This window comes from Meleagris gallopavo, chromosome 6 (genome assembly GCF_905368555.1).
Source record: "Meleagris gallopavo chromosome 6, MGAL_WU_HG_1.1, whole genome shotgun sequence".
Taxonomy (NCBI): domain Eukaryota; kingdom Metazoa; phylum Chordata; class Aves; order Galliformes; family Phasianidae; genus Meleagris; species Meleagris gallopavo.
Window position 1 is genome coordinate 1174387 of NC_139409.1, and position 24780 is coordinate 1199166.

General features: G+C 38.3%; 1 protein-coding gene across 1 annotated transcript; it reads left to right on the forward strand.

Annotated features, from left to right (window-relative positions):
- Nucleotides 1–386: 386 nt before the first annotated feature.
- GHRHR (growth hormone releasing hormone receptor) lies at nt 387–18723 on the forward strand. The gene is made up of 12 exons (XM_010712226.4): nt 387–532; nt 3628–3730; nt 5625–5725; nt 7900–7997; nt 9613–9745; nt 10639–10792; nt 11678–11738; nt 12456–12525; nt 13916–14007; nt 14588–14717; nt 16095–16136; nt 17783–18723. The coding sequence occupies exons 1-12, from the start codon at nt 488–490 to the stop codon at nt 17903–17905; spliced, it is 1152 nt and encodes a 383-aa protein (XP_010710528.1). The 5' UTR covers nt 387–487; the 3' UTR covers nt 17906–18723.
- Nucleotides 18724–24780: the final 6057 nt, after the last annotated feature.

The following is a 24780-nucleotide window of genomic DNA, read 5'->3' on the forward strand; positions in this document are numbered from 1 at the left end:
TATAAACACACCCACACAAAGATTCACTGAAGCTACAGTAAGAATCATGTTTCATTGGAATGAACTGGTATTAAGGAGAGCTGGTAAAAGTGGGTTTGTGTTTTGCAAGCCATGTTGTTTAAATGCAAGATTAGCAACATTTGGAACTTTTATCCCTTCTGATTTATTTTGTGTCACGGAGAGATAAAGTGGCATCTCTCCAGGAGGTGCTGATCTTCTGATAATCTTGGGAACAGTCTCTCAATCCACCCATCCAGTCTTTGAGTATACTGAAAAATTAAAATGTGGAAAGCAGGTTAAATGCAGCTTAGGGAGTTGTTAATATTTAATTTCCACTTCACTGTGCTGCTACGTCACTTCTGTGCAAAGAGATAAATGCTTCAGATCAGCAACTGATGGGAGAAAGGGAAGCCAAAAGGAAGGTGAAAGATGCTAAGGAAGATAAAAGAATTAAAATCTCACTTTGCTTTGGACCACGAATCCTAGCATGTTATACCACTGTGTCCTGTACACCCTGAGTCTTGCGGTGCTTGTGAGTAATTGCATGAAATTAACTTTTCCTTCAGTATTTTTTTAATAATTGCTTGTTTTCTCCTTGGATCAGATTGGATACAGCTGTACTTCTTTGAATTGAAAATTTGAATTTTTTTTGTTTGTTTTTTAAGTTGCAGTTAAACAAGGTAAGAAGCTATGAAAAGTGTGAACAGCTTCAGAAGGGACATAATTTCTAGGATCTGTGTATCAGTGCCTTTCACTGCTTTCTTCCCACTTGCTGAGGAGAAACATCATTGGCAGAATTTCCTTTTTTTTGTGTGTAGGCTTTGAAAGATGGTAACAAGAAAGTAGAGGAGAGTTGTTACGTCAGTTGAGCAGTTCTCTTGATTTTTCAGAACATGCAGCCTTATTAGTTCTCATTTCATCTGCCTTTTTGGTAGCATTAATGCTATTTAATGTGAGCAGCTCAGATACCAAAGGTAACAAATGAGTTGAATCAGCAAGGATACTTATGATGTAGTTAGAAATATCCAACCTTAGACAGCTTAGAGGCTTTGCTGATATTTTGCTTCTGGCATTGATTAGGAAACCAGCATTCAGAATCGCACACGTAGCAGAGAAAGTATGAAAAGTAGGGGAAGGATATTTTCTTTGCTTTTGAGCTGATGTTTTCAGCATCTTCCTTTTGCTATCCTTCTGCTATACCATTTGTTCTCCCCTGAGAATTAGAATCCAGGGAACCTCTTCTCTGATGGATCGTTCCTTGAGGAGTGGCAAAGCAGTTCATTCTTCGTGGATTGAGAGAAACAAAGCACTGCAAAATCACTGCATATATTTCTATTCATGCAAAGCTATGCTTTCTTTTGTGTTGCCAATGTGACCATCTCTGCTTCCCTGTAGTCTGAGGATTGTAACTGCTCCTGTGTGGAATATCGGGATCCAGATTAATAGTGATATCAGTAATATCACTGAAGGTCTCTATGAGAACGTGCCCCATTTGTACAAGAGAAATAAGAAGAAATTTTCTTCTACATAGTCATGACAGTTATGATGTTATTCAGATCATGCACTGAATAAAACCCATGTATTTATGTGTAAGTATATAATATAAATCCCATATTGTGCATTTACATATCTTATTGTAACGGAGGTTATGCAAAAATTATTTTGCCTACAGAATGGTTTTGAAAAACAGCCACTTCTTTTCACTGTTTGCATAAACTAATAGTGTGCTTTCCTTGGAAGAGATGAAGTCAACTTTTGGAGAGGTTTTGAATGTTTTAGAGGCTGACTCTCACCTTCTATAAACAGAGGCTTCTTCTGCTGTCATCACTTGTGTGATGTTTACTGTAATGTGAAAAGAATAGAGATATTGAGCCATCCTGATGCGTATGAGAGAAAACAGTGGTAAAGCAACATTTAATGGGCAAACTTTGCATGATATGAAAAAACGCCTAGAATAACTAAAACCAATGTCTTTTTTCTTCTGTGTGCATTTCATGTCCATCTTTAGAGCATGATCTGGAAAAGGCTTTTTGTTGATTTGCTGTTGTTTGGCTTTTCTTTTGTTACACTAACATGACTTTCAGCTGAGGTTGTCTGACAATCAAGATTTGCTTGATTTTTTTTTTTTTTTCCATTCTTATGTGAAACCACAACTTCCCTGCAGAAACTAATGAACACAGCAGCTGTAAATTCATCTTCTATTTGGAACATATCAGTGTTTATTTGCAGTTTCAGTTTTCCACATCAGCAAAGAGATTTCTGGAGGACAACCTGAAATATTAGTTATGATCCTCTTGAAAGAGTTTCGCTCCTACTACATGATTCCTTTGATTTCTGCCCCTCGAAAAGGATTTGGGGGAAATACCCATATCCTCAGTATATGCAAATATGAGCACAAGAAAATCACTTACACTTTGTCTATGCTGTATTTACTTTATAAATGATAACTTGGCACACAAGGGTGGATCCTGCCAGCCAGAACCCAACCCACTACCTCTAGCATGCAGGCAGGGGAGACTGGGGTGACAACCAGTCTGTGGAGGTCAGTATCAGGATCAGTGATGGAAATCAGGACCAAAAATGGCTTGGAATGATGAGATGGAGCCACGCTGACAGGATTGAGCTAAAGTCAGGCTCAATGAGACATCATAGAATCATTAAGTCTGGAATAAACCTCTAGGAGCATCTGGTTCAACTGTCAGTGATATGGTCTATGGCCCAGAGCAGGCTTGCAGTGGAGCTCGTGACCATAGAATCATAGACTGGTTTGAGTTGGAAGGGACCTCAAGGATCACTGAGTTCCAACTCCTCTCCTGCAGGCAGGGCTGCCAACCACTAGATCAAGTACTTTATCAGATTTCAGTACTTTATCAGATTTCCCAGGGCTCCATCCAACCTGGCCTTAAACACCTCCAGGGGTGGAGCATCCACAGCCTCACTGGGCAGCCTGTTCCAGAACCTCACCATTCTCTCAGTAAAGAACTTTCCTCTGACATCTAATCTAAATCTCCTGTCCTTTAGTTTAAAACTATTCCCCCTTGTCTTATCACTACCTATCTGTGTAAGAAGTTGATTTCCCACCTGCTTATAATCTCCCCTTATAATACTGGAAGGCTGCAATGAGGTCTCCCTACAGCCTCTTCTAATTCAGGTCGAATAAGCCCAATTCCTTCAGCCTGTCTTCATAGGAAAAGTGGTCCAGCCCTCTGATCATCCCTGTGGCCTCCTCTGTACCCTCTCCAGAAGTTTCACATCCTTCCTGTACTGGGGGACCCAGATCTGAAGGGCCTCCCTGCAGGTGGGTCCTCATGAGAGCAAAATAGAGGGGGACAATCCCCCTCCCCTGCTGGCAACCCCTCTACTGATGGAACCCAGGATATCACTGGCCTTCCGAGCTGTAAGAGCACACTGTGGGCTCATGGTCAGATTTTCCAGGCTGGGAGGGGACGTGTCTCTGCTGAGAAGCAGGCTGGTCTTGTATGCCCTTCGCTATCAAGAAAGGGAGAACATTCTAGCTCCCTGGATCCAGATTTGGTAGGGACTAACGTCAGGCAGCAAATGAGTCGTGTCTTCTCAGATCCTTCCCAAAACTTTCTTCCTGATCAGCTGAAACTCCTCTTTCTGTAGGTTGCTGGGAATGTCCATCCAGAATGTGATTTTATAGCAGAGCTGAAGAAAAAAGAGGCAGAATGCCTGGAAAACTCAGAGGAGCGCAGGAATGCAACATCAGGTATCCGTTAGAGAGGGATGAATTGAATGATGGAGAATAAACACCCTACAAGAATCAGGACTAAGTCACTGTCAATGCATGTTTGATTGTTTTACTCACTGTCCCACATCGCTGGGCTCTGCTCAATTCCTCTTCCATCTGCTTCCATACCTTCACTTTTTCTTTACTAATATTTTGTTCACATTCAAACACGGACAGACTAATGGATATTTCTTTGTCCTGCTCCTTCCCCTAGCTGAGTGCTATCATGGCATCATTAGTCTTTAACAACAGCGTAACCTCTTGACATGATCTGGTCTGTCCTCCAGCAGAACTCTCCCTCCCATTTCCTAAACACATTTTCATTTGTTGCTTCATGGGTCTAACTAAAGCAGAGTAGATGGTCATCTGGAGGTGTTTATCTCTCACTATAAAATAAAAACTGAGCCTAAACTATTTTTATAAGAAATGTGAGGGGCAGAGGGTTGAAGTTAGAAAAAAAAATCTTCCATTTTGCTCAAGTGTAATCATGCTTAAAAATGTATTTCACTTTCTGTCTGAGGTTGCAAGAAAACCTGGGACAAATTACTGTGCTGGCCAGAGGCAGATGCTGGAGAGACTCTTGCCTTACCTTGCCCAAACATCCTCTTTCACTTCATGGAAGAGCCAGGTGATATATTATTTTGGTTGTCTAACTATTATTGGGCTGCATGCCTGGGGCAAGCATATCTGAAAATGATTGATGAAGATAGAACACTGATTGATGAAGACAGAACACTGCAAAAATTTCAGCCCTGTACTCAGATCAGGGGATCACTGCAAAAATTTCAATCAGATTGGAGGGTGCTGAGAAGATATCTCACATCTTATGCATGATACACAGCTACCTGTAATCCCACAGTCTGTGATAAGATCCTGATCCAAAGAACACTAAAATCAGTCAAGTGATTTGCATTGGTTTCTCCAGGATTCAAGATCATATTGCTGGGTACATTTGTACAGAGCTAGCACAGGACTCATCTAGGTCAGAAATTAAGCATGGGTCTTTGTGAGATCTATGCTCTGATTAGCCTTGGATGAAATGAAAGGCTGAGGAACGAATTATTTGATTGTTTCTTAAGACCAAGGTTGGCAATACAAAGCAGTATCTTGTCATTAAAATAGCATATGTTTGTGTTGGGTTAAACACAAGGCTATGCAAGTTAATGCCTTTTGTTAATGCTTACTCTCTGGATAAAGCTGGCCAGGAACAAACTGCAATCTCATAAGGAAGAAATGATCTTCCAGGAAATATGTAGCTTTGGCAGTTCCACAAGAAGAAAACTTTTCAAACCCCAACCTCAGCCTCATTCAGCACTTGCTAGCTATGAGCAGGGGATAAGGAAAATCCCTTTCATCTGCGTACTTTCATTTCCTCTTCTGGGATTCTCTCACTTATCCTTCATCTGACTCAGAAATCTTTTTATAGAAATGTGTTATCCCCAAAAAACAAACTTCTTATTCCAGTGCCTGGTCTCCAGAGGAAAGTAAGCCCCAAGGAAGGTGAGAGAGTAAGAAGGTGTACATTAGAGGGGTGAGAGATGAATGAGGCAGAAACCTGACGGAGCAGCACCTCCCAATCTTCTTCAGTGGGCTTTCTCAACCTACCTATGATTTCTTCCTTATCATTTCACCTCTACTTCTGTCTCCTTGGTTCTCTCACTTCTTTCTGCTGTTTATCTCCAGAAAAACAGTTAAAATTTTGTACCTGACTACCTGGATGTACGCATGCAAACGGTCCTGTCAGCAATATGGGATAACAATGGCCGTGGTTCTTTTCTCTTAGTTCAGTCTTCACACTAGCAAGACATCTCCTGGTTTTTATTTTCTTTGTCATGTAACTCTTCACTGATAAGAATAAGTGATTCTCTTTCAGCTGGGATAATAAGAAGAAACTGCACAAAGAAAGGCTGGTCAGAGCCATTCCCTTCCTATCATATTGCTTGTCCAGTTGAAGATGAGATTCCACTTGAAGAAGTAAGTTGAATTAAATAAACATGACATGGTGACGTTACAGGATTCCTTTCTATTTCTGAAGACCACTGGGGAAGGAAACTCGGCTGAAGCTGAAGTTTCTTACCAAGTAAGGAATGTAATTCAAATTTTACTCTGAACACCTATTTTGAGGAACTATGCTTTATTTTTCAGCTATAAGAGAGTAATGTTTAGAAACCCAGCTGCAAATTCTATGCAATCACGCAGCTCTGTTGAACATGCTTACAGATATAACAGTCAAGATTCTCGTTCAAAATATTCATATGATATACATTAGGGCAATCCAATAGGATCAGTCAGCAAGATGGTTTTGTGGTATCACAGCACTGGTACAGCAAGTGCACTGCTAAAACACCACTACTCTGAACTCAGCAATATCTAAGCACAGGTTAGATAGGGTTTCTCACCCTAATGTAGAATATTTAGATCAGCAAGGAAGTAAAAACAAAATATGTTTCAGAGTCTATAGCTGTGTATGGAATATTGCTTCAGCTAGATTTACACACTGGGTGATATTTAGAATTTATCTGCAGAGGAAAAATAATATAGTGCCAAATGAGGATCAAAAAATACTGCATGTATTTAGTTTATGTTGTCACTGAGATATTTCTCATCTACCCATTACTTTTTGTGCTGATTGGTGTCAGTTGTTTAACTCAGGCTTCCTTCCCAGTCTCTGAGGCACAGTACCTGCTGCTCTCTATAAAAATCACTTCTAGAAAAATCCTTTCCTTGCTTCCTTGCATTTATGCTGTAAAATAAGCAACCTCAGTGAGTCTCCAGATCTTTCTTTTTTAGCAGTGACTCACTTACCTCTACCTGAAGTCCCACTTTGTATGTTTATCTACTTAAGGCTATTACTTGCTGAGTTTCTCATCTCTGATTGATAAGTGGAAGATGCCAAGTAATGCAAGCCCAGCACAGCTTTCATACACTTCTTATGGAGCAATGCCTTCCAGACCACTGACAGTAAAGGCCACTTTGTGCAGTTTCCAGATCAATTAACTTTTCCAATCTAAAAATGAACACACAAAATTATTTTGTGTAAGGCTAAGCTAATGTGATGGATTACTTTTCTTGCTGATGGAAGGCAATCAGGCCTCATCTTCAGATAAGATGCATTGCCATCTGGAGGTGCTTGTTTCCCTTCACTAACTGAAGAGGAGCCATTCATAAGCAGTGCTGTGATAACATCTAACCAGCACAGTCCTGGGACCATGCTCTCACACTGCTCATTTTAAGATAGACTTTTCCTTAGAAAGCTAAATGCTAATTATCCAACATAAATGAAATAAGCCCTACCCAATAGCATGCTTATAATACCTTTGATGAAACTCAGAGCTCAAAACAAATACATGTCATCCTTCACCTTGAACTGTAGGTAATCACACTGCGCAGCTGCATGGTTGTTAGGATGTAAGAATATTGAATGGAGGCCCAAGAGGCAGAGCCAAGAGATAAAAAGGAAAGATCTACAGAGCTTCTTCATTCTGTTTTCTGTGTCCGTGCATGACAGCTGAAGTCAGATAATGCTCACTCAGAGACCATGTCTGATAAGAGGTGCCATTAAGATAGAAATGGATTTTGATTGTCACAACTTGAAAATGGAAGCAAGAAGAAAAAGGAAAGAAAACATCCCCAGGAAAAGAAAAATAATGTGTCTTTTTATGTTTGTTTGTTTGTTTTTAAATGGAAAAGGGAATAGGTGGCAAAATTATAAATAAGGAGATAGAGCAAAGGAAAGTGGAGAGACCATAAGGGAAAGCTGAAAGCATTCTTTATTCATCATGCAGCCTGCAGGATTGTCTTTTCATTACTGCTGTGCAGAAAACACAGTATGAATGCAATGCCTATGAAAATGGAGTTTTTTCTTCATTATGGAAGATTTACTTAGGCTTTTCAGGGCTTATAAGTGAGTTTGAAACCAACTTAATAAATAGTTCAACTGTGTTATGCTCACATACCCATAGAAAGTGTCTTTGTAAAGAAACATTAATGATTGATTTCAGTTGAAATTTCCTGTGGAATTAGGGTAAAAAAGGCTGTCAGGGCTCTGAACAGATTGGAAGCACCAAATAAAGCAAAACTGCTAGAATCAGAAAAGCAGCTGTCATCTGGCTGCAATTTATGTGACAAATCATTCTTTTCTCTTATAGCAATCCTACTTTTCTACGATAAAGATAATATATACCATAGGATACAGTCTGTCTATTACCTCACTTGTTATTGCTGTGACAGTTCTTATGGCATTCAGGTATGTGAAGTTATCTTCTAACTTGATTCATTTAACAGTTCTCTGTGCCTTAGTCTATATGCGACATGATTAGACATGAGAAAGTAATAGAAACAGACATTCTGAAGAATAAATTTAAGACTTTCAGGCAATATTGGTTTGGTAATATTAAATTCAGATTAGAAAATAAAGATTATCAGAGAAACAAATAAAAATTACCCAGTCAGCAATTCAGATAATAATAGCCAAAAGATAGATTTGCTTACTTTAGCTGGAATGAAGATAGATTTTTATAAGCAATGTATGCTTGCTTATATGAGCTCAGCAGATTTTATATCAAGGAAAATAAAAAAGAACTCAATTCTGAGCCAGTGTTCCTATGGCACTGTGTATATCACTATTGAAACATTTAGAACAAACAACATACCCGTGAATTTTAGTCTGAATTTGGCATGTTTGGTAACATTTTTTTCACACTGAACTGCTCATCCATTAGATATTTTCACATGTATTTTAGAGTATTGTATTGATTGCTTGTATTCTTATTCAGTGTAGATACGATGGTTGCTACCATACAGGATTTATTTTACAAATCTTTGCTTACTTCTCGTATCTGTGCAGAGTGAAAAATAAAATAATAAAATAGAGATTTATTACCTCTTTTTACTATTCTGTGAGAATCAGCTTTCTCTGGGGAAAGTTTCTTGACCTCTTCTGCTTCCTAGTTTATGTCTGGAAGTCAACAGTTATGTGTATTGACATCCATCCTGACCCTAAGAAAACAAACCAAGTCAAATAATGGGAAAGAAAGAAACAATTGACAGAAAGAGATTTAGAAATAGGGAGGAAAGACTTATAGTGAAGTGCCAAGAATGGGGTTGGCATTTCTGTTTGGTAATAAAATTCTGCACATACTAACTGAGCTTTAAGGGTAGGTGACCCTGAGATTAATGGATCTGAAGGGAATTCAGCTTTTAAGTCTGTATTTAGTAACAATCAGAAAAATTAATCTCTATTGATTCAGTGTGGGAATTTAAAATAGATGTGCCAAATTGTTTTAAAGCAATTATCTGCATTCATTTCATTCATATGATTAATTTTTGGTGAGCTAAGGAAGCATTCTTTAATTCTTGATAAGGCAACCCACATAGAGATTTAATGCAATTTAACTCAACCATAATATTTTGCTATGGAGGAAACTTTGCTAAATAATCATTACCTTCTTCACTGATGTTCAACTGTCTAGAGAGACAAGAGTATTTCTGCATGTTCTTAGGAGTGGAGTAGTATAGCTGTAATCAAAGTTATACCAGTGAAGACCCTTCTCCAAGCACAGGTTTCTCGTTGTCCCCAAACAATGCCAACCATTGAACATCTTAGTTTAGGCACAACGAACATACAACAAAAAGGAGGCCATGATCTAACTAGAGAAAAGATGAAGATGTAGACTGTGGGTGAATTGCTTTACGTGAGGAAGGTTTCTGTCTCTGCCTGTTTACCCGCTCAGTGGATTGAAGAGTTCTTTCTAGATGTGCCTGGAAATACCTGAGGTGAAACAAGGCTTTATCGTGTATCTGAATTACTACCAGCAAAGTCAGTGAACTACTTCAGAAGGACTTTTCTTCTTTTCTTCCAGGAGGCTCCACTGCCCCAGAAATTACATCCACATACAGCTCTTTTTCACTTTCATCTTAAAGGCTATTGCCATTTTCATTAAGGATTCTGTCCTCTTCCAAGAGGAAGACATTGACCATTGCAGTTTCTCTACAGTAAGCACTTTGAAAGCAAGATATTGTGGTACTTGATAATTTTTTCATGCCATCTATGTGTGGACTTACAATTCATTTCTCCTTTTGCTTTTTAAAAATTTATTTATCTATCTATTTATTTATTTATTTTGTGGTGATGAACACTAATCCTCAGGCACTGTGTTCAAATGTTCTACTTCCATAAGGGTGGTTATTCTCTCCACATCATTCATCAATCTGTGATTCTATTTATTCTGAATCAGATTTAGACTGTGCTGTAGAAAAGAGTAGTACCATTATTCTGTTACTCTTCTACGACCTATAACCTAAAATAAAAAATCTCTTGAGTATCTCGTAACGTATTTCTGTTTTCTGGAAAGGTTGGATTCTGTGTTCTAACCAAAGCTCCAAACTGTGGACCAGAGAATGTGCAAGAGACTGGACAACCAATTTAGCTTTGAACCAGTGACAAACATTGGCAATAAGGTTGTTTTCAAACAGAACTTAGTTAGCTGATTCTTCTTTATTGCTCATGGCCATACAAAATTTAAAACAGAGAAAGTGAAGGGTCTTTGAACATGCTTATTTCCAAAGGCTAGTGAGCATTTCAGTCTATTTGTATAAGCTACACTGAAAGCAGTCCATGTGTAGGAGAAATCTCATGATTGGGAGACCCAGCTGTATTTATAGCACTGAGACAGAAAGTAAAATACAGTGCAGACTCCAAGCTGTTAAGTCCTACTCTTTAGAAAGCCATGTTACATTTGACAGTCTCCCTTTAAACATGGCAGTAAATGTGAGATCCTACTCTTTTTAGGTCTTTAGATCTTTAGGCTCTTTAGATATTCAACATCTGGAAATATAATTTACATATCCACATGTTATGTCATAATTATGACTTTGTTTACCTGTAGACTGAATGCAAGATCTCAGTTGTTTTCTGTCACTACTTCATGATGACCAATTTCATATGGCTGCTGGTAGAGGCTCTTTACCTTAACTGTCTACTACTCTCATCCCTTTCTCATGGAAGAAGATATTTCTGGTGGCTGGTTCTCTTTGGTTGGGGTAAGTAAGGATTTTACATAAAATTAATGAAAGGCAAGATGTTACAAAAAGCTTTATTTATCTGATTAAAAAAAATCCAAAATGTAATTGAGTCTGCCTAACTGAAGTCAGTAACAAAAATCAAAACAAATGTTGAGTTTGCTTTTATTTTTAAACACACACGATTGAGGAGCAATTGAGCTTTTTAAAAGTATAGCATTGAAGACCCTATGAAAGAAATAGAAAAATAAGTACATCTGGGGATTCATATTAAGTATCTGTCCCTGAAAACTCACTGTGGAAAGCAAAAATCAGAGAACTTCCTCCTTTGGATATATGGACCAAGGGAAGTTTTGGTCAGTTCAGGAAAGGAATCCATGCATGTTGACACAAAGGTTAAGGTGATCTTGGCAACTAAGAATATCGATCAGTCTTTGTGTTTTGGGAAGATTTCAAGGAAGGTTTAAATTGGAGTGCATCACAATCAGTGTTTGCAAACTGTTCATGTTGCTATTATTTGAAGAACTGATACATTAGTCTTTTGTCATGTGAAAAGAACACATTACATCAATCTAGGTTTTAATGTGCTATCTGCATGCAAGTGCTAAGGTAAAATCAAATGTGAATTGTGTTCATGTGGGTAAGAAGTTGCAAGCTCAGACCTTCCTGGCATCACTATGCCATGATCAAGTAGCTTCTGTATCCCTCTACATTTCACATTGATGCACGATCACCAAATAGTCAACACTATGTCCTGTTTCATTCCATGAGATTTAGGGACCCACAAACAATAATTCCAGTTCCAAAAATGGCTGAGAAGCAGCATCTCAGCAGAATTCCAATGGACAAGATTTTGATTAATTGATGAAACCAGAAAACAAAGTTTTTTGTTTTATTGTCTGACAGGTTTTCCAACACTTTTCACCTTTATATGGATATTGGCAAAATTCTACTTTGAAGACACAGCGTAAGTCACTGTTTCCTACATTACTACATGAGTTATATTTTAAAAATAATGGTAGCTATGAAGGCTCATGTCATGGATATGGGAAAATAATATCAGTATGTTATTGGCTTTCCTTTCTCTACATCACCATTTAGATGAGTGCCTGCTGTGGAGTTCTGAGTTTCCATTCCCCTGTAGACATAGTGAACGGGGATTACACTATCTACTCAAATATAATCTGGCAGCAGTATTGTAATTGTGTAGGGCATCCTTCCCAGGAAGTTGATATATTTAATTTGGCTGCAAGAGAAAAAAAGATTCCAGTCAGATAAGGAAGATGATACAGCAGAATTTTTGGAGGTTCTGATACAAAATACATTTGGATTTTCTGAACCTTGGGGTTCAGACAAACTGTTTCGCATTTTAAATATGTGTCTTCGAAGAAGAAATCTGTATCTTTATATCTGTCATCTGTTCAAGTGTTTTATTGGAACTGTCACAGTCTTGGCTGTCTTTTAATGCTTCATCATAGCTCTGTGTCTTTTCGAAGAAAGTAGGATGATCTATAAGAAAATATGTCTTGTAGAAAGCAGATATATCTGCATATCTGAGTACTTGCAGTATACCTACACCTCCATAAAAAGTACAGCTATTGAGAATTTCACTGGCACTGTTTTGGGGTTCCTTGATTGCAGTGATTATGTACACCTCTTTCTAAACATATCCGTATTTTCTCAGATGCTGGGATATTAATCAAGACTCTCCTTACTGGTGGCTAATCAAAGGACCTATTATAATTTCTGTTGGGGTAAGTATTTCTAATTTTCTGAACACTACTTGGAAGAAAAAACAGTCTTCTAAATGCAAATCTAGTTACTGTTTGATTAAATGTTTTAGTTTTGAAGTCAGGAGTGGTAGAATTTATACTGTTAAAATGTTCTATCACTTACCTACATCCAGTGTAGGCCAGAAAGAGGCAGAGCACTGCCCTCTCCCCATTACTTACACCAAACATTCTTCAAAGAATTGAAATTTTCCTGGAATTTTTAGTCTGATTGAAATTGGTGGTGAGTGATTAAACTATTCTTACAGTATTTGAACAGTGAGGTTTTAGACTAATAATCCAGAATCAGCCATAAATTTTAATACAAATTTTCAAGAGTAATAGATTTATTTCACAAGAGATAATAATAATAATACCTTTTGATTTTTATGTTCACTGAATAAACTGATGGGCCTTAAATGATTATGGCATGTGATTACTCCTAATTGTCATTAAGCTCGAGGAATCTGAGATATCAGCTGTTCTTAGAGTGGATGGCTTTAAGGACATCTATCTAAAGATTAATTTATTTGGATCCCAGATGCATACAAATAAGGCATATATGACAACATAAATGAATAATCTCTTTGAACACTGATCATAGTTGCACATTCCAACAAAATGTGACATTTCTTTCTACCACAATTAGTTTTCTGCTTACTTTTCTGTCTGACATCCTCATCTGATTCAGGGAATTACAGTGATGAATTCCCTGCTTGGATGTACTTAATGTTTCACTGATGGATTTTAGAGTGCTAGGCTGATCCATAGATTTTAGCAGGGCCAAATAGCACCTGGATAAAATTTACTTTGCAAGTTAGGATTGACCCTAGCCAGCTCTGGAGCTGAGATTCCTCAGCTTTCTTCAGAATCAACCATGAGAAACAGGCACCACTGGTATGCGAATCATTTGATGTCTGAGGTTGGAAGTGATGATCCCCAACTCCATCTGAGACCTTGTGGGTTATCTCACTCTCCACTGACTGTAAAGAGAGAACAGGGTGATTAGCTCAGATGCAACATTCGTAGCTATCTATATTCAACATATTCAATATTCTAATGTCTAAAGAAATGCAACACCCAGCTCAAACAAGAATAAAAATATGAGCTACAAAGAATATGAATCACATGAGATACTGACAAAAGTAGCTTGCTTACCAGAGGTGAATTCTCAAGTTCTTGATCTCCTCTTCTGGGAATGCAACCTACTGAGAGGGTTGAATGCTGCAAACAGGGATTATAATGATAATCTTTCACAGGTTTCATTGAAACTACACAAATGACAGTGTAACTGAAGGCAAATAGTGATGTTCATTGAAAAATTTAGTATGAGAAAGTAATCTTTTTCTTTTTTTTTTTTTTAAATTTTTAACAGGTCAATTTTGTTCTATTTATCAACATCATCAGAATTTTGCTGAAAAAACTAGACCCTAGACAAATCAACTTCAATAACTCATCTCAGTACAGGTAGAGTATGGAACAAAAAAACCCACTGTCAATTAATTTAATCACAAAAGTAACTTTTCTAAACAGAAGTACATGCCCAGTGCCAAAACCAGACTCAGTTTTGCTGGCATTTAATATTAGAAATTCCCAGTGCTATCTTAATCCCTTTGAAAGTCATCAAAGCAGTCAATTGCTGTCTGGAGTTGTCCTTCTATGGACACGAACTATACAAGGAGACTGTGTATTTCTTCATCTTTGTTCATTTACAAATAAATATCAAAAAATTCAATGGCTCAAGTAGAGCAAAAAATAATTCTACTGCTTGTTTTTTCCAGAATTACAATTCCATTTAGAAAAGTGAATGCCAAAATACCCTATGTCATAAATATAGTCTTCCTAATAAGTCAATAAGCACAAGAAGTGTCTTTCCAGCTATTTTCTCATTATGCTTTCTGGCTAGCATTATAGTCCAAGGAGATAAGAACTCAATACCTAGATATTTAGATCTCCTCACTAATTTTTGTTCATCATTATTGCACACTGCATGCGTTTTACTCTGAAAAAAAATAATTCCCTTACTTCTTCTCATGGCTCATGTTAGACGCCTCTCAAGGTCAACGCTGCTTCTAATTCCATTATTTGGAACCCATTATATTGTCTTCAACTTTCTTCCGGAATACACCAGCCTTGGCATTCGGCTTTATTTAGAGCTCTGCATTGGATCTTTTCAGGTAAGTTCACTGCTTTGTAGATTTTCTGTTTTAATCCTGTTCCTATAGCACACCTAGGAGCAAACAAAAGATAATTGTATCTTGAAGATAGTATCTCCACAAGGTTCTTTGCTGGGATACAGATCTGAGGATGCAATACATATCCTACCTGGCTGTATGTTAGATTGTGTATTTGCAGGTCGCCAGTACATGACCAAGTTTTTGATATACGTGTGTTAGTTCAACATTGGGTCAAAGTTAGACAGAGCAAAGCCATCTTTGCTAACAGCCCACAGGCCTTGCCTGACTTCACTGACAAGATCAATCCATTTGGGCCTGATGATAGAAGAACCAGAGGCAATCAAAGCTGTAGGTCCTGCCCCCTTTCCAATTCCTTGGCAAGCAATAAATTGGTAGTTCAAATACGATAAAAAATAGCTCTGTTGAGTGTAGATACCTCAGACAGACTGCTGCTCTGGGAAATTATACGTGTTTCCCCCCTGTGGTAAGAAAAAAGTGTTTCACGTACTTTGGGTGTCCCAAGTACTTTGAATTGACATACAAGGCATGAACAGCTCGATGAGCTTGCTGCCAACTGGAACAGCAACTGGGGCTGCCCTGACATGCCCCTCCAGGTAGATTTACTGCCTGAGTTAAGAGAAGACAGCACTCTGCTTCCCTTTGCTTTCCTCTCTGTCTCTGTGCCACATCTCAGAGTAAAAGAAACAGATGTGTGCAAACCAAACTTCAAAAGGGAGCACATTTCTCTCTAAATAGCTGCGTGGCATCAGTTGTCAGTTAGCATTACTGGAAACCCACAAGCTGTGCTGGTTCAGTCCTTGTGCAAATTTAACTCTTTGTGCCAATCCTGTGCAATCACACCTGAACAACTGAATTCTGACCCTCCATAGCTGGATCTGTCCTTCACTGTTAACTAACAAAGTAAAAAAAAGTTAAGCTGAACAAAAAGATGATGTGTTTGGTGAGTAGCTGATTATATAGATGCACTGTCATTCTCAGATTTTCCTTTGTTTATCTTAGTTCAGAAACTTTATAAATGTATTCAGTAGGCAAAAATGTTATCTGATCCGTTGCTAAGACAGAAGTTGACAGAAAAGCCCTATGAGCTCCTTGGCAGTAGAATGGGCATACATTGGTAAGCATAATTTGAGGGTTAATTTGCTGTATTGTGTATTCGTGTGAATGTCTATGACCTTACTTTGGTGATGGGCAATTAACCAGTTGACTACGGAACGGATGGGCTTTGCTGGAGGTACATGATTTGTAAAAATAACTTAGCTGACTCACATGCACAGCACTTCCATGGAGTCTGTGCCAGTGGCTTTTTCAAACAGTGATAACACTCAACTGCTCTTTTATTTTGTGTTTCATCCTCAGGGGTTTATTGTAGCACTCCTCTACTGTTTCCTGAACCAAGAGGTAAGGGAAATACATCCTTTAAAATACTGATTTCACATGCAGGTTTATGGAGCTAATAATTAGTATCATGCAAGCAAGTAATCTATTAATTTTTTTTAGTTTCACGGGATAGTTTGTTAATGCAGGAATCGGTGAAGTTGATTTGCATTTCAATGTTCTTCATGAGAATGAAGCCATCTAGTGGAGAAATGAGCTATTCCATCCTTTAGAATTTCTACCTGTCGCTCCTATGAAGGGAGAGTCTTAAGATTCATGTATGCCACCACACAGAGCACCAGCCCTGAGGGTATCAGAGCTGTGCTTAGGAGCTGAACCGTGTTCCTAATCATAACAGTGAAATGTAGAAAAAGATTCAAGTACAAAGTGCAGTCATCTGTGATAGAGGCAGCTGATTCCTGGGTTGTTTTGACTAGATCACCGTTTTCCAAGCCTAAAGTTTTAGGCTGATTAAGATTGAAAACAGTGTTTAATTGACTACTCTGCCACGGTCAGTATTTTCTTGATTATTTAGTAAGAATTTTCTCAAATATTAAACAGAGTGACTTCAAATATTTTAGCACTTCTTAGCATTTATGACTGCACATTTTTCAATTGTGCTCAGCTAATATTTCTGTTCATCAGAGATTATTGTCTCTAATCTCTTCTGATGATAAACTCATTAGCTTTACATCCAGATTGACACTGCAGGCATCCAGCACTTCAGTTTAGATATTTCCTTCCTTGAGCATCTGGGAAGAGACGTTTCTAATGAGATTCAGTTGTTAAAACAGGCTTTGGTGTCTGGTCTGGACACAGTGTGTGTTTCTGTGAACATGCCAAGGCACGGCACACATGCTTGTCAACAGCAGAAAGCAAATGATTGCTTGTGGCTTTTCTCCCTTGCTATCTTAAATACAAAGTAGTATTATTTCTTAGCCACAAATCGAGGAGTGTAGACTAAGGAACTCGATGCAAATTATACTGTTCTAGAAACAGATGGGAACAAGAAGACATCTCTTAGTAATTGGGGAAAGCAAACAATGTGGAGACAATGTGTTTAATTGCACAGATGGTATTGGTAGCATCACTCCTGGAATAAATTTCCAAAGGGTTTAAAAATTAAAAAAAAAAAAAGAGAGAAAGGACAGAATATTCTGAAAAAAAAAAAAAAAAAAAAAAAAGCTAAGAAAACATTCTATTGGTGGAGAAAATCTTTTTCAGTGCTAGAATTAGAAAACTCAAATTATTTACCCTCCCCTCCACTCCCGTCCCCTCCTCTCATAATAACCTTTGATTATTGGGCTATAATCATTAAGGATGAACACAGGATAGAGCAGATCAACATAAAGTATGTATGTCTTTAATCCTTTACATTAAGAATGAGCATCATTTACTGTCTTGAACATTAGAGGCCAAACCTGAGCTAGCCACGTAAGGCTTTTTGATCAGCACAGGGGAATGAACAGACTAGGATAGGTCACCTGAACCACTCACTGGAGGGTCCTAATTTTCTGTGTCAGCTAGAATGGTAGCCCAGAGGAATGATCTTGCTCAAGAATGCCTGAATTTTAGCCTTCTCTAGCTACCAGTTGTGTTTTTCCTCTTTCCCACCCTTCTCCTACTCAACAGTAGGAGATCAGATAATAACATTCTCCCTTCCTTCTGAGGTGCAAACGGAAATTGGCCGGCGATGGCACGGTAAGAGATATGGACTTATGCCAGTTTGGAGAAGGACAAGATGGACTGTGCCAACCAGTTCTGGAGTAAAAATGAATACATCTGTGTGCTAAGGACAGCCTCAGAATCTGGAGTAATCACAATAATAAGCCTGATTAGGGAAAACAAACAACAGCAAAAAAATCCTTAACAATGACATTTTATTGAGAGCAAATTGGAGGAAGATCCACTTCTGCCCACCAGCTATCTCTTACATTACAAGTGCTGAAGTGATGGATTGACTGATTTTCCAGTTAAAATTGCCCTCTCATGGATAAACTATTGCAACACAAACTGCAGATATTGCCTCTTTTTCATTCCCTGTCCATACATTCTTATTAATGAATTGTATAGCATAATATGTCAGAGAATGGGCACCAGGAGCACCGTTCAGTGACACCATAGATGACCAGCTCTTGAAATGAGTACTCAGTCTTCACACAATGGGTGCAGGAGTCTATTCAGCTTGTTCAATCTTTGTTCTTTATTTCAACTCTGCAGAGATGTGAATAGAAAATGAAATGCCTTGTCAAATTGCAACACATGACTAAAAACTTCTGTTTCTTCTTCTATACTTTATTTACATAAAATAGTCTCAACATACATGGCAAAAACAAATACGCTCTTATATTCAAATGTTATTCCAGTAACTACAGGATAGAAGTCTTCTGAAAGCCAAATATCAGAAAGAAGAGGACATGGCTCCATAAGATAGTCATTAAGAAATAACTCCTCTTTGCAAGCAAATTCAAAAGAAAAGTAATAAATGTGTTCTGCACAGAAGAGAAGGGCTAGGGGAGCATTAGGAATATTGCTAAGTATTTTCTCATGTCTGACTGGTTGTGCTCTCCAGTGTTGTAATATGTTCAGAAGCCTGTAAATAAACGTGCACTTCTATTATTTGTATTTGTGATTTTACTTTTTCCCAAATGGTTGTTGTAATCTGTAGATGAACTGATTGATTCGCCTTTTTGTGAGGAACATCAGAGCTTGGAAAGGAATGAGGAAAGCTAAATGGTACTGAACAGCAAGGACCGTCAGACAATGAATTTTTACTCTACTCTTTGGGATGTTCCAGTGCGCTGCTAAGTTGCACTATGCAACAGAAATGTTGATACAAACATGTGGAATTGTCCTCCTTTCTCCTTCATTCTATCCTGATAATTATAGTTAATGGAATTTTAGCTAACTAGAAAAAATGGAACATTACGTGAACTAGTTCATGTGTGAAAGCTGAATGCCAAGGCAGTATCAGCCTTCCTCTTAAACGAAAGTGTTTTTGTTTCTTCCTTCCAGCTTGTGAAAAATGCAGCCATGTTCGATTTCAGTGCTGAGTGTTGGAGGAGAGTCTGATAGAGTGTGGGAAGGTGTTTGTTTCCATTTCTCCATAGAACACAGGTTATGTTGAAGACCCTATGGTGTCATTCATTTTTATTCCCTTCCCTTATCCAAAAAGGTTGAAGACAAGCTAGATGGAAGAATGTGCTGAGTGATTGATGATTTCCTTCAAGTGAGTAACAGAGGTAAATTTGCATGGCTTTCACTGATATAGAGCATCCAGCTAGTGTGCAAAAGTGGCATGGGAATGAATGTGGGCCTGAATGCAGAAATATTTGAGTGAGTCTTCTTTCCTGAAAAAGGAGGTGTTTCAGCCTAAGGAGATTCTGGCCTCTACCCATTAGAAAGAGAGACTACAGTAAGCAGTTAGAGTAAAAAGTCTGCATGTTACTGACCTCTACCCACAGACATTTAGATATAGAAAATCTCCTACAATTTCTGCATTTCTGTTCTACAATTAACTGCAAAATTTCCCCTGAAGGCCATCATGCACTACAACTGGAAGATAAAAGGAGATTAAAAAACAATCAAAATTCTTCCCTCTACTGAACAGATCAGTCATTGCCTGGCTCACCCAGTTTCTGAATATGTGATGGCATTTTGCTTGTCTCCATGTCTCAACCAGTGGTATAACATGTCATATTAGGTATTATAAATACTTACTGTATTGATTGGATTTTCTGGCTGGTAATCAGGTACTAAAACTCTGAAATAATATTACCATGATCACACTGAGGTTAAACGGACATATTATGAATAGATAGGAAGGCACATAAATGCACAGATTTCTCAGGGCTCTTGTTCTCTGCTTTTATAGAAGCCTGCATTAAGGGCTTGGACCCCAAGCCCTCTGAATCAGGAATACCAGCTATCTCTCCAAACAATTTTGATTTGCATTTTAGAACATATAGTAAGGAAGGTATTTGGCTGCATTCAAACATCATTTCAACTAACGTGAACAGACGTGAAATGCAGAGAATATGGCAAAAATTATGACACATTATAAGCAAATTTGATCTTGAATATGCTGTGTTACACAAAACTAAAAACCACACAGTCTTCACTGATTTTCAGGAAGGGAATTGCATTGAATTTAGATCATTTCTATTTAACTAACTCTACTAGAACATGTGCACACCTATTGCATAAGTTTATGTTTCAGCACGTTCCTGTCCCTCACGTGAAAACTTGTAAAATAGGTATGAAAAATGTGAGCAACAGAAACTTCTTGACCTTTGAAGAGTAAATGGTGCTGAGTATGATTTCCTTTTGCTTGGAGTAGGGCCAGAACAATGAAAAATTGACCTGGAGTGAGCAAGTCAGGCTCAGGGTGTGGAAATTGCTGCAGGGCTTACTCTGCAATGAGTAAAGACAGAAGTAAATCAGAGCTCCTGGGCACACTGTCTGAGCTAAATGCACCGCAGGCTGCAGCAAGCAGAAACGTGCTCCATTTCTGCCACTGCCAAATAACTGAAATCACTTGGACTTGGCTTTCATGTTGTATCACAACTGATTGCACGGTGCTGATTATCTTTTCTCTTTCTACCTTCAAAGTCACCTGCTGAAAATAAACACTATTTTTGACAGGACGGCTTCACCTCATCTTCCATATTTTATTTTATTTTTTTTTAATAGAAGTCCTCTCCACTGGTTAGCATTTGAGTAGTTTCTTCAACATTACACATTCAGATAATATTTCCTGTAAGACTTTTGTCCATCCACTTTGCCCTTGAATTTTTTATCTTTTTTTCTAGCAGGCCATCACCCTTTTACAGTGTTTTTCATAGAATCTGTGTAGCCTAGTTTCTTACATTTCTTCCCAACTCTACATGACTGTCAATAACCTTGAGATCAGCAGGAAGGGCAAGGTGTCTCTGACTAACAGCATACATTTGATATTAAAAACTGAAGTGATGCATTGATAGGATAGAATTGATATGAGTAACAATCAGTGTTTTTTATGAAATGAAACAATTTCAGATTCTAAAGAACAATGCTGGACTCGATGATCCCCATGGCTACCTTCCAACTAGCAATATTTTATGATTTGATGTCTAGTTCAGTATTTCGCTTTATTTAAATTACAATTCAAACTATAATACATTAAACATCACCTCACCAAGGGATATCCTGCAGTCATAAGGACATTGACCTTGCCAGAGGAAACTGTAGAGAAGAACTGACATAAAAACATAGATATAGCCCAATATATTTAGTAAGATTTAATGAAACTTATTATCCTAATAAAAACTGTAGCAGTAAAAAAATTACCTAAACCAATATCCAAAGCCCTTAACCCACCCAAGCACTAATATTTCATCTCTTCAATGTTGCCTGTATGTATTTATAGGGAAAGAGAGCTGTCCTTGTCTACCTTCAATGGATTGGGCACAAGCATGAAAGGGCACTTAACTATGAGAGCACTGATCCCTGATGATTGGGAGAAGTCTGAAAATTAAAACTGAGGTCAGATGTGCAATCTAAATCAGCTTTGATTGCAAGAGAGACAATTATATCTTCACTGTCTAGCTTGAGTTGTGCTCTCATATTATCAAATTAAGATATGAGCAGGGTGTTCTTAAGGTGGAAGTTCTTGCAAGTTATTCTATGAAGAATAAAGCTTTTAATCATATCTTGCCTACTGTAAAGCAAATCCACCATCAGTGATGATGAACTTTCTGCATGGCGGACGTGATTTGATGACATACTGTGGAAATCTAAAAACCAAAGCACTTAAAAAGAGAATTTCACCTGTCATGAATGTTTCATGATTTTTTGTACTCGCAGAATGTCCTTTAGTAACAAATAAAAATACATAATGCTCATATTACGTATCATATTGCACTACTGGAAGTGGTTATTTGTACTATATTTTGGCTCAAATGTAATCGTTTTTAACATATACAAATATTTCAAAATATGAGAAAAGAAAGATTATTTGTAATTCTATACAGAATAGTATTGTCTTGTAATCTTGCATGTGAGTGGATGAAACTGCTGTTTTAAAGTGGACAATGAACACATTTCTTAAAGTTACAGGAGAAGATGCAGTCAATGTAATTTATAATGTATATAATGTATGAAAATGTAAATAATATTGTCATGTCTATACAAATGGCTGAAATATATCTGATTTTTTAATTTCCCCTATTGCCTTCCCTTAACTTGACACACTCTTTTGTCTGTACTGAAGTCAGTGTGTGCAGAATTCTGTAGATGGTGATGATGTTCCTTGCTCCATGCTCAGCCTGTACTGTCCTTTCTTCTGGTCAAGCCACTTCCAGGTTGAAGGGCTACATCTGTCCATTCCCTTTTCCCTAATTTGACTTGTTTTGCATATGTAAAATATTACCTTTTTTCCCCCCTTTAATCCAGCCTCTCTTGGTTTTAAACTGAGCCAGGGGAGGTTTAGGTTGGATGTGAGGAGGAAGTTTTTCAGCCAGAGGGTGGTGAGGCACTGGCACAGGTTGCCCAAGGAGGCTGTGGATGCCCCATCCTTGCAGGCATCCAAGGCCAGGCTGGATGTGGCTCTGGGCAGCCCCATGATATTCTTCTTCTTATTGTGTTTTTCTCTCCAGTTGGATAGACTGAAATAAGGTATAGTTTTGCAAGGAAACACAAAAACATGTTACAATAAAATAAGTAGTGATTATATGGCAGTGTAGAAGTGAAGCATTTCACCCTCCCTGTTTTTCCATAGGGGTGACAGGGAGTACTTGAGCTGTCTCAGAATGCAGGGTGAGATGACTTCAGTGCTCATTTATATCCCATTTTCTGTAATTATGGTGTGGTTCTGACCTCAATTTCATTGGTGCCCATGCGACCTTTTAGCTACTTTATCTTTTCTTAAGTGACAAAGATATTTTACCTTCAGGTAAATTCTCTGCTTATTCCCATACCTGCAGTTTGTCTATTTATTTTTGTCTCTATCACAGCTCCACTAGATGGCAGCCAGGACCTTCACAGATCTGATCCCATGGAAACCCTCGACGCTTATCAGTTAAAATGTTCTAACCAATCAATGCATTCTATCATCATTTTTCCAATGAGACTCATTGCATTCAGTACAGCACCAGTGGACTCCACTATCCATCCTACAGCCACGACATTACAACTCTTTTTTTTTTCCCTTTCTACTTGCCTTACTTCTCCGAAATGATCATAAAGGCACATGGAGGGCTTCCTTCAGAAAAGGATCATGTGTTTTCATTAGATATCCTTGTAGAGAAAGACAAAGCTGCCCCTGAAGCAAGCATCCCAACCCAGGACATCCCTTAAATAGGCTGAGTGTGGATTCTGGCGTGGCTGAATCTTGAGCTCACCCCAAGCATGGTCTGCAGGCTCCTCTGCTCTCAGGTAATGGTGACAGGACAAGAAGTGATGGCCTTAGGTTTCAGGGGCAGTTCAGGTTGGATATTAGGAAAAATATTCATTGGGATGTGGCACTTGGGGACACAGTCAGTGAGCATGGTGGGAGTGGGTTTGGGAGTCTCAGAGGTCTTTTCCAACCTGAATGGTTCTGTGATTCTATCATTCGATGAAAGGGAATACATTGCAATCTCTTTGGGGACTGCCAAGCCTCTTTGCATTGCTGCTGGGAGCATCTGGGAGGAGAAGGGATTCTGTGAGGCTTTTCCCTCCCATTTGGGCAGATGATGGAGAAGCAAGCAGATGGCAAAGCTGACAAAGCAAAAGCAGAATCACTTGTATGTATCACTCAGTACCTCAAAGCTAATGGCTGAGAGAAAACCACTCCTGCCAGTTTATTCCACCAAGCAGCAGGTGTGGATGCACCTTGTGTACAAGCAGCAGTATTGCTGTGGTTGTAGAGAGCCCAACTGAAGCCACAAAATCCACCTGAGTTGCCAGGAAACAAAAATAAATTGAATTAAGATGCGGTCTGTGCTTGGTGCTGCAGTAGTATGGTTGTTTGTTGGGGTAGGAAATGACCTCAAAGCTGTACGGAGTGATTTGGGACAATGGAGGATGCATGTGTTAAATCAGGTCCCCAAATCATTGTTTCTTTTTCTCTAGATTTGTGACAAATTTTCTGTATTTATTTTGTTCTACTCATGCGTTTATCTTATTTTCATGTATTGTTTTAATGCTTTTTTTGAGAGAGGAACTTGTGGGCTTGTAGTGTGCCTAAAATGGGGCCTGAAATGGGGGATTGTGATTCTAGGAGGCCTTGGTTTGGCTGTGGAATTCATTTTAAAAATAAGTATTTTGGATGTTTGTGGGTGGGCTCAGCAGAAAGAATGAGCAAAGAGTAAATTTTATGCTTAGAGAAGTGTTAATAGAATGATTTTCTGCATGTCACCATCACTGATTGCAAAGCTGTCATATCTTCTTCAGGGGATTTAAGGAAAATTGTTCCAGTTCTGACTGAAAAAAGGTTTTTCACTTTTTTTCTGATACAGAGAAGGCTGCAACAAGTGAAGCATTGAAAACATTACCTTACTGTTTTCTTCGTAACTAAAGTTAGGTGGGATATTTTTGAAAAGTCAATGTTTTATCAAAAAATGAACTCCTTTTCTACTGCTTTTACAATCTTTGAAATGTTTTTGAGGAGTTCTTGTATCCTTGGATAAAAGTCTGCACTGGTTGCAGA

What these genes read in the sequence shown, in the direction of transcription:
- GHRHR (XM_010712226.4), top strand. Translation starts at nt 488, where the DNA reads ATGTTATACCACTGTGTCCTGTACACCCTGAGTCTTGCGGTGCTT. An exon ending in GCTGGTTCTCTTTGGTTGGG is followed by an intron (nt 10,793 to 11,677) that starts GTAAGTAAGGAT and finishes ATTGTCTGACAG; the next exon opens with GTTTTCCAACACTTTTCACC. An exon ending in TCTGCATTGGATCTTTTCAG is followed by an intron (nt 14,718 to 16,094) that starts GTAAGTTCACTG and finishes TTTCATCCTCAG; the next exon opens with GGGTTTATTGTAGCACTCCT.